Source organism: Lissotriton helveticus, chromosome 4_1 (assembly GCF_964261635.1).
Source record: "Lissotriton helveticus chromosome 4_1, aLisHel1.1, whole genome shotgun sequence".
Taxonomy (NCBI): domain Eukaryota; kingdom Metazoa; phylum Chordata; class Amphibia; order Caudata; family Salamandridae; genus Lissotriton; species Lissotriton helveticus.
In genome coordinates, this window is record NC_136063.1 from 2,139,126,391 (window position 1) to 2,139,145,941 (window position 19,551).

The 19,551-nt window shown below is 44.6% G+C and overlaps 1 protein-coding gene across 1 annotated transcript in view; it reads left to right on the top strand.

Annotated features, from left to right (window-relative positions):
• SLC16A2 (solute carrier family 16 member 2) overlaps positions 1–19,551 on the top strand; it is a 476,700-nt gene that overhangs the window by 393,092 nt on the left and 64,057 nt on the right. Inside the window, exon 5 of the mRNA XM_078688838.1 lies at positions 7,472–7,700. Coding sequence (XP_078544964.1) covers positions 7,472–7,700 — 229 coding nt within the window. The remainder of the gene's footprint in view (positions 1–7,471; positions 7,701–19,551) is intronic.

Sequence of the window (19,551 nt, forward strand, 5' to 3'; positions counted from 1 at the left end):
CATGACATTTACACGGCTGGGATCTCTTAAGCAACACTGGTCTTGCAATGTAAACTCTGAAACAGAATATTGATGCTGCCAGGTTGTTTTCCCTGGCCTGCACCATACTCTTCAAGTTGTACATGCGATTGACCGTTTGGCACACGAGGTTGAGGAACATTATGGTTCTAGTAAGCAAGTTTAAGTATCAATCTAGTACTGTAAATCTTCAGAACTCATAGTCACCAATGACCAAGACGATCCAATTCCCTATATCACTCGTTCAGACTGGTCCTTGCTGATCGGCTGGATATGATTTAGAGCAAGACACAGATATGCATGCAGGGGCATACATTGCAGGCACCAGACATATAAAGAGCTTTACGTGCACTTCTGTTATGCTTTTAGAGTTGATATGACTGTAACAAATCAGCTATTCGTTTTAGGATGTGGATCCTCGACACCGTCACTCAGCCATTATGTTATTCTAACCTGACGTGTGGCGGATCCTGCTCCACCTAGCTCTGGATCTGCGAATCCCTCTGCCACGCATATATAGCTTTATAAACACAATCATCATCAACACGATGATCATAATCAAGCGTTCCCATGGTGACAACTTCTGACAATACTTTCACTCGGCCAACCAAATATTCTGGAGATCTGGAGATTTGTTAGAAAAATTTAAACAGCAGAGCAATTGTTGACCTTTGCAGGTCAACAATGAAGTGACCAAAGGGGAAAGTCTTGAGAAGTGAAAATGTGATGGAAATTTGAAGGCCAATGAAATAAACACCCCATAACTCTTTATGGCTTTTTCAGGAATGTAAAAGGAAGGAAGTTCTAGTTTGCAAGAGAGGAGTTGTATGTGGCTGACATGTTTTGTTTTGACCATGAGTCTGTAATCCAGCTTGTTTGTGGAGCTTTTGTTGTTACTGGGCCCTGTTCAAAATGCTTTCCCTCTGAGAACAATTGGGAAACAGCTGCGATAAATAATTGAACTCAAGAGGACATAATGAACCGCAAGCAAGTTTAGGTCTTTAAAAGTGAATTTCACTGGCTGGGTCCAAACCTCGGAAACTTGGCAAATTGTCCATGTCTGCAAACTCCAGAGGTTTCTAGGTTTTATTCAGCTGCTCATTATAGGTCAGAAAAATCTGCAATCTTTGAGAAGAATGCAAGTAAAAGCAAGATTGCATAAATTTATGTAACCAAGAATGTCAGTTATTCCTGTATTGTGGTAGAACCTATCCGATACCACAAACCCCAGTTCTGGCTGCTCTCCTCCCCAATACAGTAATGAGTAAATTAAATGCAATCATTGGCACAATCTCCAGAGCAGTGGGCAGAGGTAGAATGGCAACCAAAAAGCTGCCATGGAAAATATTTTGACATCAACCCAAGTTTGCACTGGTGCAGAGGGTTTTCAGTGAGCAAGTCGAACGCTCTCATTGTGTGAGCAGGTGTGTCCCCATAAGATGGAAACAAAAGATGGAACTACATTATTCAAATTACAACACCTTTTTATACATGTTTTCCTTCACAGCTTTTGGCTTTGGACTCATCTGTGAACCCATGAAAGTTTCCAAATATCCAGTGCTAGTCACAATACTTGGAGCACTTATTCTTCACAGAAGCAAATATTGTAAGTGCATAAAAGAGAAGCTTATGCCTCTCACTCAGTACTGCTTTCAGGGATATGTTTAGGTCTTCTCAGCCCATCCAGACCTGAAAGGTGCAGCTCTGTCCTCCAGCCCTCATCTGATTTTCCTTAAAAGCCATGTTGCCTGTCCGGGCATAGTATTGGGGCAGATAGACCTCTGACCCTTTCCAACGTCACAACTTTCCATTGCAAACTCTTAAATATGGATATGATTGGAAATGGTCCCATACAGATTCTGCTGTTATCACGCCAAATGTTAAAACATTCCCCAATTAATCTCCCCACTGACTGCCATGTGGTACCCTGCAATCAGATCTTCAGCTAATCATAATGTATGGCTCATGCGTAATTGAGGTAATTAGTGCCTGGTAAGCTTTTATCGGAATAAACGTGGGGACTAGTGAACATATATTATTGCCACCAAAGCATTACAGTAGTAGGCAATGTAAATCAAATATTAAAATGCTGCATTTTTATTGGCTCCAAAGCTGTCAATATCAGTCATGGAAAATGATCGCCAGAAGCTGAGACCAGCATCATCACATTTGCAACGCATATATCACTAACCTTTACAAAAAACACTGTGATTTAAGATCCTCTGAAGATTGAATACATTGACCGCATAACAAATGACCTCCATTGATATATAAAGTAAAGGACGCTAAAATAGCAGATACAAAATACTTTGCTTCCATTCACTAATTCATCCTTTAACTCATTTGAACACATTATTAGGAGGCATTAATTTATTGTGCCTATATGGTAAGTGGATGAGAGCCATTGCTGAGTAATAAAGATTAGTGTGTATATAGAGATTAAGCACATACTTACGAGCAATGTGATTGGAAAGGGCAGTGCCAGAAAGTAGGATATTTATTTGGAAAATGGATGCTCTTATTAACCTAATAAACTGACTCACAGATACATTTTTCAGGGAAACTCCACTCAACCCTGGCAACTGCTGCAAAAGCATTTCCCCAGAGCAATGTGTTGTAAGTTCAAGGAGTAACAACACTTTTAAAGTAAAGAAAACAACACAATAACATTCCTAAACCAATGTATAACTATAGAGAAAAGTTTAAGGAGCAAACAGACACTAAAAAGATCAACATCAGATAAGGGATAAAAAGTAAAACACCAATGTCAGTGTTCAGTTCTCTGGTTACTGGGACATAGCTGTGATTTCAGGCCGACCTCAATGAAGCGGAGGTCAGGTAAGTCAAGCGGACCAGGAAAAGCCCTGCTTCCTGGTGTTTCTTCTTCATCTGCAGTCTGATGGTGTCCTGGATGCAAGTGTGGCAAGGGCCTCGTGAGATGGTGAGCCTGTCTATAAGATAGGCGGTGGTGCTGGTTGCTATGGCTTTGTAATTGATGCAGTTGGTTTTGAAGATAGGGGCTGGCAAGGGGAGGCAATGGAGTTCTATCAGGATTGTGTTGATGCGGTCAGATCTCTTCAGACCCTGGATGAGACATGCTGTGGCATGCAGGATGCCCATAAGAGGTACCAGAGTGGAGTCCAGAAGGCCATGGAGCTGTGTATTGCCACCGTCGAGATGCAAGAGTACAAGAGCTTGAACAGCAGTTCAGTAGTAATTTTCTTGAAGAAACACTGGCACCAGGCCATTTTTTGTAGCTGTTCAAGCGCCTACATTTTGTTATTTCGAGGTCCCTGGTGCCACTAACTTAATTCTACCTGTGACTGCCGAGTCTATTGCAAATTGTCGCCAATCTGCTTCTGTACTATTGCGTATTCATTTGAGCTCTGAGGCACATTTCTGTCAGTTTTAGGGATAAGAGTAGCCAGATGTTTCATATGCGCGGACTAGTCCACATAACAGTTTTGTCAGGGGGATCTAATAAAGACAGATGTTGGGGAATCTCTTCCAAAGATAAGGTAGAAGCCACTGAGGGAGAAGAGGGTATTGACTTTGTTTACGTTTGTTTGATGCTGTAACATTCCCTATTAAGATTGTTTTGGAACCATAGCTAGAGCATGTATAACATTGTAGGGCCCCTCACCTAACTTAGACACTCATAGGAAGTGGTCAGGGGATAACATGTTGGTGTTCTGGCACCCAAGATTTCAGATTTCGCAAGATCTGTTATTCCGAGGTGCAAGAATATATTGATATTCTTTGTTTTGCCCTGGGAAATTCTCTGTTAAGTAGTGGTTGTTCACAGAGTAGGAAGCTGTGCAAAGCAAGCAGCCTCCCTCATGACTCTATTATCAAGTAAATGGAGCTTGAAATTTGCTCTAGAGTTTAGGAGGGATACTGGCAGGCCACAGGAGATGACTTTGAGAACGAGAAAACCATTAATGGTTGTACGTCACTATGTATCGATAGTACATGATTGGATAAATATTGTATCCACTACATCGCCTGCTACTATATGTCTACTTATATCCACATCTACATAACGAGATTTACTCCACAATGTAGGGTTTAGGTCGATGTAGTGGATGCAATATTTTTGTCACGCGATATATCACATTGCGATTTTGTGATGTAAATTATAACCCCAGCCTCTTTGAGACCTATTCTCAGTGCATTAGGATGGACTTACATATGAAGAAAGACAGTGGGAAAAACTGAAAATCTTGAAGAGCAAAAGCTGACTTACCTCCAAACCTAAAGGTGATTTGATAACTATATGACTTATAAGAAATTGTCTCATGTAGAGATCACAAGAGATTGAAATGATGTCCCTGAGACCCCAGCCCAGCAGCTGGTGTAGCCTAGGAGCCCTGCCTAGATCACTGGTCCTACTAACCTTAGATTGCAGGGCACCACCACTCCAACTAAAGAAGTACTGACTGATAGAATCCATCCAGACCATCTAACAGCTTTGTATCTAGGTGCACTGTGAAGAGGCACCTTCCATTGAAGCTGTTGCTTTTCTCAGCTTGACATCCAAGACCCTATCTGACCTTGTGGAGTCCTCGGCACATGATGTCTTAGATCCAGGATACTGGTAAAGTTTGGGATCCAGCAAAGAGTCCGGGTCTGAAGGTTTCTTTGTTCATCGGGGCTAACCCACTAAACATATACAACAACATTCAATCACAAATCAACCTGGTACCACTGATAACTCTGACAGAGGCTGTCATTTTATTGATCCCCTTTTCTTACAGTCAGCCCCATAATAGTGGTTACTCCCTTTCAGGTACATTTCAATATTAAAACACATTTCCCTCAACTTCTTTTTTAGGAACTAGATACATTTTTTTTAAAAACTTTATTTTTAATTTCAAGTATAACATAAATCACAGTTGGTATCAACTGCCACATCACTAATGAGCATACCGAATTAGGTCCAAGAAAGAACAGTACAATACATTTCTTCAATTTAACCGCCAACCTCCAACCTGTCCCCATCCCCAACATCCTGTCACTTGTGGTATCATTTCTCCAGACATTGGGGTAAATGTAGGTTTGATCATGAATACAACAGGATCTCCTAACAACTCTCTGCTGTGACTCACCCTACTCCTGTGGGGACCAGGCCGTTTGTAGTCTGCGAGGCTGTGGGTGTGGACAAGATGTTTAGGTAAGCTTTAAAGGGGCCCCATATATCCTTTGGGCGAGACGCAGAAGGTAAGGTGTCTGTATATAAGTCGCTGTTTGCATTGCAATACGCCAGACTGTGCAATCATGCCTTTGTCGTAGGTAAGGCCTTACAGCCCCATTTCAGGCCTATCTCTCGTTTAGCGAGAAAGCCATTGCTGTGAATTTCCGAGCAGGTTTAGGGAAATCTAATACACAGCCCAGTAAGGCGGTTTCTGGGACTGAAGGGACCTCTAAACCCACCATCTTAGTCATTTCAGTGCAAACTGATCTTCAATAAGCCCCAATCTTTACACAGTTTCAGACTAAATGCACATAATCCGCATGTGGTGCAATACACTTACGACGAGAATGTGGCATGTTTGGGTCAATGTTCTGTATTTTTTCTGTGGACATGTAAATTCTCCATATAATAGGAACTAGATAATTCACCTATCTTTTTAAGAATTTAAATCAATTCGTAGGTGGTATTACTTGTTTTACTTGGTAATTATTGCACAGTCCAGCATCTCTTTCAGAAGAAGTCTTGAGCTCCACTACTTTTAAGGAGAGTTTGGTTTACTTCAGTGATATGTCCTGGTAAGGTTATTTTGGGAACTTAATCATAGAATGCACAAACATATCTAGTCTCTCTCCATCATATTATTTGAATACATGGAAGAGAAGCACATGTTTATATCTTGTTCTAGAGAGGTCATCTCCAGGTCCTTTGCATCATACTCATCTGTATACACTCCTTAAGACCTGTCAGAGGAGTAGTGAGTTACTTAACTCCTAGGCCATGGAAAGGTTGGCAGGAGGTATGAGGGTAACCAAGATGGGATGGCAGAGTGGCTGAAGAGAAAGAAATGATGGAATGGTAGACTAGGGAAGGCACAGGGAATCTTGTGGATCAGTAGAAGCCTAGGAATAAAGTGATTTGACCGAGAGGAAAGAAAGAAGTTAGAAGATTAGACTGTGTGAGACATACTTGCAGGAGGAAAGAAGGAAAAAAAGCCGGGGGAACTAAGAGCATTTGTGAATCTGGCGAACATTTTGGAGCAGTAGTGAAAAAAAGATCTAAAGCAAAGTTGCCTAAAATCAGTGCATGAGGGTGTCATCTTATATTTTCAAGATAAGCATAAAGGACCGTCCTTATAATCGCTGTGTTCTATATTGGATATCGTCTAAATCTAGTTTTGATGTGGATCTAATAGACCAACATTTTGGCATTGCTGACCTAAATGAATATTTGTGAATGGTGAGAGGTGGGGCTGAGGAGATATTGTAGTTATTGTTAAAGAGATCTCTCCGGAGTGTTGTGTGTGTGGTAGGGGGTAAAACATTGATAGTAACTGCTGGCTGAAGATAATGCAAGCATTTACAGTACAAACAAGAACACTGAAATCAAAAAAGGGATTTGGATGGAAGAGACTAAAAAGCATACAGTGGTAAATTCATCTGGTATGTCTATTGGTTAAGTTACCTACTTCTGAACATCGGAGAGCCGCAGTTTTGTCTTCGGGTGGATCCGTACAACCTATACTCGTTCTGAGATTTAAAAACAAGTTTCGATGGCTTGAGCATGGTTAAGCTTGTTATCATTGAACCCTGAGATGGGGCTTCTTTCTGCTGGAGCAAGATGCTGAAAGAATTAGGACACTGATGGTATATAAGACAATTACTGTGAATGCAGAACTCATAGCAACCTAGGGTAGTGAGGGGATGTGGGAAAAACAGTAGGTGTAGTGGCCTTGTATATTGAAGACTAATAGAGTAGATTATACCAATTGGAAATGCAGCGTACGACCATGGGCAGGGACATTTGGGGGTAATATCTGATCTTATTCTTGAAATCAATGCTCCTGCAATAGATGGTATGTAGGAACCACTGGAAATGCAGTAACTAAGCACCTATTTGAGCACCTGTCACATCACAATGCACTGTGAAGTGGGCCCAAAGAGCCTGCAATTTTGAGAATCAGATTTCACCATCTGTGCTAATAACGTTGTGCTGCTTACATTACTGCAGTCTTCCTCTATATCAGGACATGGAGATGAACCAATAAAGTGTACGTAGGCTTGTCAGTTTCTGATGATACTTTGTGCTGGAATCTTATGTGGCAGTTTGTGCTTTTTGTGTGTCGGCTGCCCGCAGGAGACACGATAAGTTGGAAAGGATTTGCAATCTATTCTTTAAGAATTTCAGAAATGTACCCTATGTTTGTTAAGAATGCCAACACCTGTCTTCTCTTACAGTTTGAATTTCCATCTTGTTTTCCAGGTTGCTGCCTTTACGTTGCTCGGACTCATGAGCATGATGATACCCCTGTGCAAAGTGTTCGCCGCCCTGGTTGTCGTCTGTCTTTTCCTTGGACTTTGTGATGGATTCTTCATCAGCATCATGGGCCCAATTGCCTTTGAGCTAGTTGGCCCTGCCCAGGCATCACAGGCCATTGGTTTCCTCCTAGGCCTAATGGCAATACCCATGACAGCTGGCCCACCAATAGCAGGTCAGTATCTCACCCTCAAATACAAAGTATTTAAAAGGATAGTTGTTTTTTGATTTCTGTATTATTCCTTATTTGGAGCAAGTCATTTTTGCAACCTGCCTGTTTGCATTCATATATATATTGATGGGTGCAAATACACCCAAGCACAAATAACATTTGCTCTGAGACTCAGGTGTTAATCTACTCTTGAGCAGAAATAAATGGGGCATAAGGTGTTGAAATAGTATAAGCACAGTATCTGCATTTGGTATTACTCCTAACACAGTTATGTTGAGAAATTACTAACCCACAGAAGCTACTGGTGGTAAGAGCAGCCCATATTTGCACTTGTGTCCTAGAAGCAAGTGATTTATGGGTTCAAATGTTATTTGTTCCGGGCGTTTAGAACGTGTGCCAAGGTCTAGATTGCCATCTTTGTGGTGTCTTCGTGCTGAGTGCTAAATGGTCCCATTGAATTAGCCTAATGCTTGATGGTAAGAGGTGCTTTTTTTATTTTCAGCCATTTGTATTGGCTGCTAGTTCTATCTGCTAGTATATTTGCTACTTCCGTTATCTTTTTAATTACCTCCATTCATGCTTCTGAATGTTGATTTTCTTGGCCACCTCCAAACTTTACTTGGGGGGTGGGTATTTAACTGATGTTCCTTTCAGACCTTATCACTGCTGCATTTCAACATCAATCAATCAGGGGTTTATAAAGCACGCTACTCACCCGCAAGGGTCTCAAGGCGCTGGAGGGCTGAGGGGGGCAGCTCCGGATCAGTCGAAGAGCCATATCTTGAGGCTCTTCCTAAAGGTGTGCAGAGTGGGGGAGTGTCTGATGTTGAATGGGAGCTCGTTCCAGGTCTTTGCAGCGACGTAGGAGAAGGCTCTTCCACCTGCTCTGGTTCTGCGGATGCGTGGGGTTTCTGCCAGGGCGAGGTCAGCGGAGCACTGGTTCCTTTTGGGAATCAGTCCCTTATCTTTTCATTGGTGGCGGGTGCAAATTTACACAATGAGGCTGGCTTCCGTAAAGCTGTGACATACCCTTCTACACTTTCCACTACTATTTGAGCACGCTACACAAAGTGATTTCTTTCAAGAATCATACTCATTTTAGGCAAATAATTTTTATTCAGGTTAAGTAGGGATATCTTGTATTCTTTTTAGTCATTCACTTGGTTGGTTTCTTGATCAAGCAGATTTTCAAATTCCTCCTGTCCCTTCCCCCACCCAGCAGTGCATGAGAAAAGATGTCTTCCTTTCTGCTGGGAGACTAGTCCTGCAAACTCTTGCAGAGTGCCTGAAGACCTTCTACTAGTTCCTCTTGATAGAAGTTCCCACGGTGCTGTCAGGAAAAAGGCGGTAGAGTCACATTCAGCCCGGTTACAACAGACGTGGAAACGCTACACACAGCCGAGACCTGTACACGTCCTAACCCGCGGTCAAAGTATGCAAAACTGGAATATCAACCCACATTTGGACTAGTACATGTCTGGAAAATTATATAATACCCAACCCCAAGAATGTCCTCATCACACACTCACAACACACTGTATGTTGTGAACACCCACTCCTCCATTCACTCATAGGTATGTATGTATGTATGTATGTATGTATGTATGTATGTATGTATGTATGTATGCATGTATGGTTGTGTGTATATATGTACACATGTATGCATGCCTGTATGTGTGTATGTATGTATGCATGCATTTATGTATGTTTGCATGCCTGTATGTATGCATGCATGTATGTATGTATGTATGTATGCATGTATGCAGTAGTTGGATATTGCAAATCAAGCACAAGGCATCCATACATGTAACAGAACAAGTAGCCGTTTTAAAGTTGGGTTCTGCTGCTAGAAATATTGAAGTAAAATTGCCAGTATCCGATTCCAGTATTAAATTTGAAACTCAACAACCTCCTTTCTCAGTAATCCTTTCTTATGTTTTTAACAACAAATGTGTGCAAAATCCTAGCAGGTTAGAAGTCTGCACCAGTACTTGTCATAATACTACTCCCTGAATGCCTTTTAATGATAACCAGTACCTTACAGTGCTATAGGACCTCGTGTATTCTTGCCCTTAGTGCAAGGAGCTACCAGAGGATTTGTCCAATTCGATATGGGGACCTAACCTCCACCACACTATTGAGCACTGGTCACAAGAAGTTTATTCACCGCCCTCCCACTGATGGCTTATGTCCTTTTTTTGTTTAAATTTGTTTATTGGGTTTTAGTTTGCATTTTACAACCAACATGGCAGTGATTATACGGTACAGTAATGTATGACCATAGGTACATTGTTCCAGAGAAAGCGCTCAGTAGTCTACCCCATTCGGTGGTCCCGTGTCCTTCGACCACACCTAACCGTGTGATCCAGTAGCGTTTACCTCATGATCCCCTACACGGTCGGTTGTTCACCCCTGAGAATAGCAGCAGACTGTCCGTGGTGAGTGGTCTGCTATTCTCGGCAAGGTAGTGACCTCGTGGTGTAGCAACTATTATTTGGTCGTCGCGGGGAGCACCGACAGAGTTGGCGCAATCCATAGCTGCATGTGTTGTTGTGACGTCGTCATCTATAGGTCTTCCCAATGAACCAGTGGTAGGGGGGGGATACCCCCTCCAAACTAAACTTTTCTAACTCTTTCAAAAACTTAGGGGTGAACTTGGTGGGGTGGGGGGGAATCTAGGGGGAGAAGGGCGGGGGGCGAGTCGCTGCACCGGGGTGTAGTGTCGGCACTCCCGGGGCATATGGTATAATAGCGTGCGGGGAGTTAATGGCGCTCGGCGAGTCGCAAGGGTTGTGGGGCGCGGCTTCTGGCGATGTTCGGATAGTGTCTGTGGCTGTGTCATTGAGGTGCGGAGGCTGGTGTGGCTATTCGTGTCTGAGTCTGCGAGGTCGTAGGTGACTCTGGGGGGTGTGTTGTCTGTGTAAATTGGTACATTAACTGGGCCCAGTCTAAGGATATGGGGTGTTTGCGGTGACCCCTCACTTCCTCCTCCCGGAGTATCTCCTCCTCTGCCTTGTCCCACTTGTGTACCACGCCTATCCACGCTGCTTCCGGTGGTCCCGTGGGGGACCTCCAATGCATAGCTATTCCCCGTTTTGCTAAAAGAATGGCTAGTGAGTGGAAACGGTACTGTACTTTCTCGGTCTCCCGAGCGCGCATGCTTCCCATGTGGACATGGTCGTGATGGCAGTAACCTCTTCAAGGGCTCGAAGGACTGTGCTCCAGAATCCTTGGAGTGTGGGACAATCCCAGAATATATGCCTGAAATCCGCTCCCGGGGTTTGACATCGGGGGCACTCAAAGTGTGTATCTGGAAAAAGCGCTGTAGTCGGTGTGGCGTGAGGTAGACTCTATGGAGGACGTTAAATTGTATGTTACGGAATCTGGCGTTTCTGGATACTTTTTTGGGGTATTCCAGGGCAGTGCTCCATTCTTTGTTGTGGACCACTCTGCCGATGTCCGTCTCCCACTTCTGGCGTAAGGGTTTAAGGGATGGGAGGAGTAGTGTACGTATCGCCTTATAGAGCCAAGTTATCAGGTGTCGCCCCACTCCCATGTGTAAGATCGTGTGTATCACTGGGTGTGGCGTGGGTTCCCCTGCGTCTGGATTCCAGTGCCTACGACTGCTATCTATTAATTGCCTATGGAGTAAGAATTGCCCAGTGGGGAGATCATATTGCTCCATCATCTGATCGAATGTTTTCAGCTGTCCTTCTTCAAACAATGATTCTACCTCCGTGACTCACAATTCTGTCCAGACTCGAAGTATTCCCTGTGTGTAATATGTGTCTCCTCGTGGGAAGCCCACCAGTGGTAGCAGGGGCGAGTATGGCGGTTGTGTTTTGGACATGCGGTGGATGCGCATCATGCAGGTGCGGGCGATGGACAGTTGTAGGGGACGGGTCCGTATAGGTTTAGTGACCGGCAGCAGCATTCGATGGATCGCTGGTTGTAACATAGGGCCGTCAGTAGTGATGGTCTCTCCTATGTGACGCCCCGCCGTCCAGTAGGATAGCCATTGGAGCTGGGCCGCCAGGAAGTATGCCTCGAAGGCTGGTGCTCCCAGTCCCCCCTGCGTGGTGGGCAGGTAAACTATAGACAACGCTACTCGCCGCCATCCTCTGCCCCACACCAACTCCGTTAGGAGGCTGTTCAGTTCTTTAAAGAACGATCGTGGTGGAACCACTGAGAGATTCGGGAAATGATATAGTAGTCTGGGGACCATAACCATTTTTGCCAGGGCCACTCGGCCTATAGGTGCCAGCGGATGGCTTATGTCCTTTTACCTTTACGTAGGCGTCTGTGACATCTGCTCAGGTGCTCACGCAGACAATTAGCAAGATGAGGGCTGCATGTCACCAGTGACAAGAAGGCTCCAACATAAGGATGTAACAGATTCCTGCCTTAAAATGATCCACTTTCAGGGAGTGACAGACTTGAGTACTGGAGGGAGGTCCAGTGTGCTGGTAACAACAGGCTCTATTCAAGTCTATAAATTCCAGTGGACATTTCTATGTTCTGGAATACATGGCTGTAAGAAAATGCCTCACCTACATTTTCTTTTTTCTCTTTTTTCTTTTTTTCCTCTTGTTTTTTCCTTGCAGGATATCACTAAAAATGTGCCTAGTTGAGCATGGAATGACCATATATAAATAGGTGATGATTCACAATTATACCTTAAAAACGTCAATTCACAACAATCTGTAAATCTTAGGTCTATCTCTTGTAAATCCAGTAGTGGATGTGTAATAACCTCTTGATGCTCAACTAACAAAATAAGCATTGGTAATGCATCAGTTGTGCCTATGAAATTAATAAAGAGCTGTTTTCAACAATTATCGTATGGGAGAAGGAAAGAGGTCCCTGACAGATAACATGGGTGTGAGGAGGATGTGACACAGTGGCCAGAGCTGCTGACTTGATAGCTGGGGATCCCAGTTTGGGTCTCTGCAGAATCCTGCGATTCTATGCAAATTACTTAATCTGTCCGGGTGATACGTTGTTTTATAAATATGCTGCAATAGTAAACGGCAAAACGTTTTGAAAATATAGTTCCACCAAAGCGGATGATAACAGTATTTCAGTGGTGGGAAACTCGTAAGAGAAGCAGATGAGGAACAAGGATTAATAAGCTATAGCCAATAAATATTGAGGAAAGGTAAATGGCATGCACAGGAACCAATAAGAAGCCAGGAAAGAGAGGAGGCGGGATGCCAGTCCCTTTTAAGTTTATATTAAAAACAATAGATTTCTCAAGCACAGTGAAACCTAAAAAGATTTTTCCTATTAAAAATGCATTCATCTGCAGATTTGACTCACTATGAAAGGATAAACTGAAACTTGACTGTCTCTCCTTGAAACTCTCTCTGGGGATAGAATCTCCGGGTTTACTAGTTGAGGATATGCTATGACTATCCTCACACGCATTTGTCTCTGTTTCATAGAGAAAATTTAGAGCCTTCTATTCCCAAGTCAACTGAGAATAGCAGCACATGCCCTCATTATCTCCCTACTGGACTACGAAATGCCATGTTGTTCGGCATCCACTGCCCCATTCAAAGACATATTTTCACTCAACAGTCAAACACATCTTGTCAAAAAACAAATTCAATGATATTTCTCGAATTCTATACAACTTACATTGATTACCCAAGGAGCTAGAAGGAAATTGCATTCAAGGCCATTCACTCACCTTTGCTCCATCTTCAAAGCTCATTCCTAGCTCCTTCTTGATAATCTGTGGTGCGTGATTGGTTCCTTTGTTCTACCTGCCTTACTTATTCTTTGGTTGGGCTATATAGGGTGCTGACTGCACCTGCGGACATGCTAGTGCTGGGATATGTCAGCATGAAGGTCCTGATGTTTGTAGTTTGGGCCACTGTAGAGGCCTGTTGGCTTTGCTGGATCTGTTACATTGTTTCTGGCTGGTACCCGCATGTAACAAATGCTGAAGCTGTTATACTTATGGGTTGTTGCAAACTCTGGTGTGGGGTTTGCTGTACTGTTACTGGCATCTCTTCCTCTTGTCATGATCTTCACACATGTTCTGGGATCAAGAGAAAGGGCGGGGTAAGGTTGCAAAGCTTTACCTGCAGCATGTTCTCCACCCCTCAGCCATGAGTTACCAGGATAGCTAGGAAGCCACTTTAGGTTCTAGTGTGGTAGTAGTTATTCAGCCCTCCTAGACTACTTCATCTGTGTGCCCTTTTAACTGTTACTTTTCTCGATCCTAGGCTATGGACTTCTGCAAATGTGCACAACAAGCAAAATGCTCTTTCTGTAGTTTGTTAACATCACTTAATTGAGCTGTTTACGTAATTTGACTTGTCTCCTCTTCTCATTTTGAGGCTGCAATAGAGACCTTTATTTAATCATCCTATGTACATTTAATTTTAAGCTTGTTAGTTACCCCTGATTCTTTTTTAGTAATATCAAAATAATGTCAGATTCTGTTCAGAAGGCCATGAGACAGCAAGAGGCTACTGGGCCACAAGCATGCTGGTTAAGGCCTTTTACCACTGCTGTGGCTCTACGCCAGCCAGCCGTGCAGCATACTGCTCAGTGGGTTACGGCAGGAGCGGAGCGGTCTGTCATAGGCCCGCTTCCAGGTGGTGGCAGGCTGCAGATTGCGACCGACTCTTGCACTCCAGTGGGTACTTGACACACAGCTCATCTCTCTTCGAATCTCCGGTGAGTACTTGCATTTTCTCTTTGAGGGCATTTGCCAGTCACTCACAGATGACAATTCGTTTGCATGGCAGAAATCAAGTGCTATCTTCATCACACAGTGCCTCGAGGGGGCAACCTCGCATCTTCATGTGGCGGCCCGGGGCATCTCCCCGGTTGTTTAATCTTCAGGACTGGTTCAGTCTCAACGACACACTTGGGAGTGCCGCGATCATGCAGTCTACTTGTGGGACACAAAAGGCACCAGCAGGCACTTGTCACAGAATCAGTCGATCCTCCCACACAGGCACACTTCTCCAGGCGTTTGGTGATTCTGATGGGAATAAGTAGCAGAGGGAAACATCCTTTACAACGCTACTTTTACAACGCACTACCATTACGACGCAACTTTTACAACGCAAGTTATTACAACGAATTGCGCTGGAGTGCGCTCTAGGATAGGGAATAGTTTAATTACTATCCAACACCTTCCCTACTATCCACGGGGACTGGAGTTGGAATAGTAAATTAAACTATTCACTTTCCAGCGCCCCCAACGCAAATCGTTGTAACGACTTGCGTTGTAAAACCTGCGTCGTAATGGCATGCGTTGTAAAAGCATGCGTTGTAGTGACATACATCCAGTAGCAGAGGTTGGTTGCACTGCCCAATCCAGCAGTACGGATAATCCGTCAAAGCACTAACTTAGCGAATCTCTATCGAACGGACCCTACACCAGAGCCAATCACAGCAGTCTCTTCCGTGATCCACTCCTCTTGCAGGGTTGGCACTTGCATCCCTCGCTCAGAGCAGGATATCTTGGCACCCAAGACAGCCCAGTACTTCTTCCTTCAGATCAGACGATGTTCCCTCGCCTCTGGGAAGTTGGCTATCAGTGTACCACTAAGCCTTGGCTGCTTAGTAGCCCCTCAGTACTTTGCAGAGTACCCACTCCTTGGCAGAAGATATCACAACAATGAATAGATGGGTCTTAAACTCCTATCTTTTATACCAATTCCACAGAAGGAAGATATTACAGGTCTACTTCCTTGAAAACTGCTTGGGTCAGTTCCCCTTTCATGTGTCATTATCAGGCCAAATTCCAGGCCTGGCCTCTGTCTGCAAGGATGCTCTGCCCAGCAGGACAGTCTCTAGGTGGCGTGTCCACCACAGAAGTAAAAAGAGGTGAGAGCAGGCTGCACCCAGCTATTTACGACCCCTTCTCACAGAAATCAGGAGGAGAGACAATAATCTACGCCCCTTCAAAGGACTCCTTCCCCTAACAATAGGGAATACTGCCTAATGGCATCTGCAGTCTGAATGTTTGCAGCCTAATGTATCAGGAATGGGCCTGGCCCTTCTAAGGAAGGCCGGTCTCCTCTTTTAACACCATAGTACCTGGTGCTCCATCTCCCATCTAGGAGATGTCAGCAATACACATATGCTGTCTGAATAAAGCATCCTCTCCTCCATCTTGTACTCTGGTCCAGGCTGTGCGCTTCCAAAATGGAACCCAGAGGCCTGTATCATTCATGCCCCGCACACTATCACACCTAGCATACAGGTGCACACTCAAGCACTGGATGTCGCATTCAGGGTTCCGGGTTCATCGTAAGAAGCAGAACTTTAGATGAATGGACCAGTGAATGAGTATTAATGTCTCACAGGTAAAAGCCTGTCACCATAAAATAGTAATACGGTACTCTAACACCAGCGCGCTCAACACATGAAACCTAGGACAGGGACGGTAGTCCTCTGACCCTATAAGGTGCTCCTAATGCACACCTCCCAGTTGTAGCCAAGGTCCAGAACTTATCATTGTCAAAAGATCAGGCCTACGTCAACGCATGCACACAGGATTAGGAACAACAATCTAAAAACAGGTATGCAGTTGGGGCATGCAGGGCAGGTGACTCGACTGTACATCATGCAAGGGACAATTCCCATCGCAACAAATACATTAAAATAATATTGTTCTGTTTTATAAAGCTGTGGAAAGTGCGTTGGTGAAAGTCCTCTATAATTCTCCAAAATAAATGAATAGATGTACATATACAGCAAAATACACACAGGAAGCTACTAAAACTTCCATTGGGGCTTTAGGAATACTTCCATAAGAACATTATTGTGATTTCTTACACCAAACCACGGGGGTTGCACATTAGATCTCAGGAAATGAAACCAGCCACATATAGTCCCTGTAATGGCAGCCATTGGTTCCCGTGACGGTCCTTCTTTACTTTCAACAGACTCTGCTTCTTCTGTCTTCTACCCAGCCCAGGGTGCGGAGAGTGGCAGATCAAGAGAGACAGTCGCCGCCATCCAGGGCCGGCTTTAGGGCAGTGGGACTGGTGCAGCTGCACTGGGCGCTGACCTGGAGAGGGCACTGACTTTAGGGTGGCACTGTGTTTAGCAATAACGTAGGATTTAAAAGCACCTGCTGTAGAGTTCCGTGTAAGTCTACCTTTCAGGCAGCAATAAAAATGTCAAGATAACTCTAGTGATTAATGTTCCTGCTAGAAAGAGTGATTGGGGTTTTGTATAGTGGCAGTTTTGACTCGCAATAAAGTAGCGCAGATGGTTAATGTGCCTACTGCAACAAACTGATTGGCATTTTACCTCAGCAGGGCGTCTCTCCCACGTGGTCTCTACTCCACTTCTCTTCCAGGCAGCACCCAGGCTCCCTTAAGCCAGTCATAATGCACCATGACAGCAGCCTTGTGATTGGTCTGAGCACCGTTGTTCGGCGCTCAGAGAGGGACTGGGAGGCTGGGCATGGTCTCCACCCACGCTGTGTATGACAGCCCACTGGAGAACATGCAAAGTGTGCATGACTGTTTGACGGGACCAAGACAGCTGGCCAAACCGTCATGCACACTTAAGGTGCAGCGACTACTCCTCGCTCGACGTCAACAGAGCCCAGCCCCACCCTAACCTGGCTGAAACTAAAAATAAAATGATAACTTCGGTTATTACCATTTTATTTTTCCTTTTCCACTGCTCCAACAGCAGTGGGGCAATGCTCCTCCGCCTCAGCCGAGGAGCCACCACTGAAAGCCAGCCTTAACCAGTGCTTCAAAACAAGTGAAATGTATTTGAGAGAGAGGCTATGGAGAGATGAGGTGCACTTTTATAGGGTGGTAGTGAGACAATCCAAGAAGGAGGGCCTAACGGCTAGGGCGCTCGACCTCGGACCTGGGGAACCCGGTTCGAGTCTCGGTAATGTCGCTAAACCTCCTGTGATTCTGGGCAAATGACTTAATCTCCCCGTGCCTAACAAAATGAATGTGTGTCCTTGTGTAACGTAACTGGTGCTATGTAAAGCGCTCTGATACCCGGTTCAGTTCGGGTCCAGTTCGCGCTATATAAAACTCTGCAAAAAAAATAAAAAATATAAAAATAGGGAGGGGGCAAAAAAGATTGTCGCACCAGGCGTCACCAGCTCAACAGTCGGTCCTGCTGTCATCTGTCAATGCTTGCAACATAAAGGTGTTGTTAAAGGCTCTGAGGTTGTGCACATTCCCAGATGGGATGTCACTGGCAGGGCAGTTGCGCTGAGGGCAGTATAATTGTATATCTTCATGGGTAGTTAATATTTGCTCAACACTACTTGCCTGTCTCCCTGTGCCTGAATTGCTGCTTCAGCCTGGGCCATTCAAGCATGTTTACAAAAGGGAAAGCATTGTAGGTGGTTAGGGGTTCTTTTAGATTTCCCTTTTCAGGAATGACAGAGAGTGTTTGGAAAGTGGATGTTTGGCTACTGTTCTGTTTTCTAGTCCCTTATAAACTCGTGTGAGGCAGGCGAACATCTGGGACTATTAAAAGAGAGCTTATGAACTTTCTTATTAAATGCATATGTGCTCGTTTCCAGGTTTTAAATATGACTTCCACGTTTTGCTTGAATTCAAATCCAGATGTTCTAATGTTTTAGTACTCTGGGTGACTGGAAGGGCCTCGCACGTCATGCCTAGTGTGTTTCTCAACAAGCAGGCAAACACGGCAGCCAGGTGGCTAAGTGAGTTCAAGATTACCACTAATGTCATGTCTGCTGTATTTGCTATTTAAGTTAGAAGACCAACGCAGCCCTTCATTCTACAGAGGTTGGTATATTGTGTAACAATTCATTAGGTAATAGTAACATCTGTTATTTGAAGCTAATGGAAAGGCAGGAGGCCCTCTGAGGGCTGGATCAAATAATGCAATTGCTGGAGGCAGGTGAAGAAGAAAGACTATTGTGGGCTTGTGGAAAATGTGGTTGATACATTCTTCAAGCAATGGCTGAAGGAAATTGTCCGAAACAAACCTATATTTGGAGCAGGGGGAAGACCCTCAGTGTGTGTGTTTTTTTCTTCGATGCCAAATCACAAGTTATTACACAATAATCAACCTTCATACCATAATTCTCAGTTCTCCATCTTCTAGAGGGTACAGACCTCCTTGCCTCCCTGTACTAGGTTTCAGTGCATAACCAGGTAAAGGTCTCCTCAAGACTTCCCTGGGAAAACCTTCACGGACACATTTCCTAACCTTCAAAGACCTTTCATCTGCTGCATTCAATGCCCGCCCCAATATCCACTTGTTCGGCCTTCCATGGACAGTCAAAGTCTTGAGAGATGTGCCATGCCATTATTCAGAGGATTGTGTTCTCAGCACCTGAGACTGGCTGTGGTTGGCTCTCCTCTTCAGCTGCAGCTGGAGGCAGGAGGAGGCAGCGCAGGCCCAGCCGCTGGCATAGCTCTGTGGAACTAGGGCTCTGGGACTCAAGGCTGAGCTGTCTCCAGAGCCATGGGACAGCCAAGCTCCTGTATTTAGTGGGCACCAGAAAGTGCAGTGCAGGAATGCAAGGGGACTTGGGGAGACACAGGGGGTTCTAAGAATGACACACCCACCTATCTGTGCTTCTTGAGACAGAGTATCTTGGGACCAGGGCGGGTGGAACTGAGACTCCTCTCTGACTCGACCTTTTCTTACCACGGTACAGACCGGGTTTGTGGTCACGGGAAACCTCACCCGGCCCGGACACGGAAAGGATTGACAGATTGATAGCTCTTTCTCGATTCTGTGGGTGGTGGTGCATGGCCGCTCTTAGTTGGTGGAGCGATTTGTCTGGTTAATTCCGATAACGAACGAGACTCCTCCATGCTAACTAGTTACGCGACCCCCAGCATAATTGTTTGAATGAAACTGG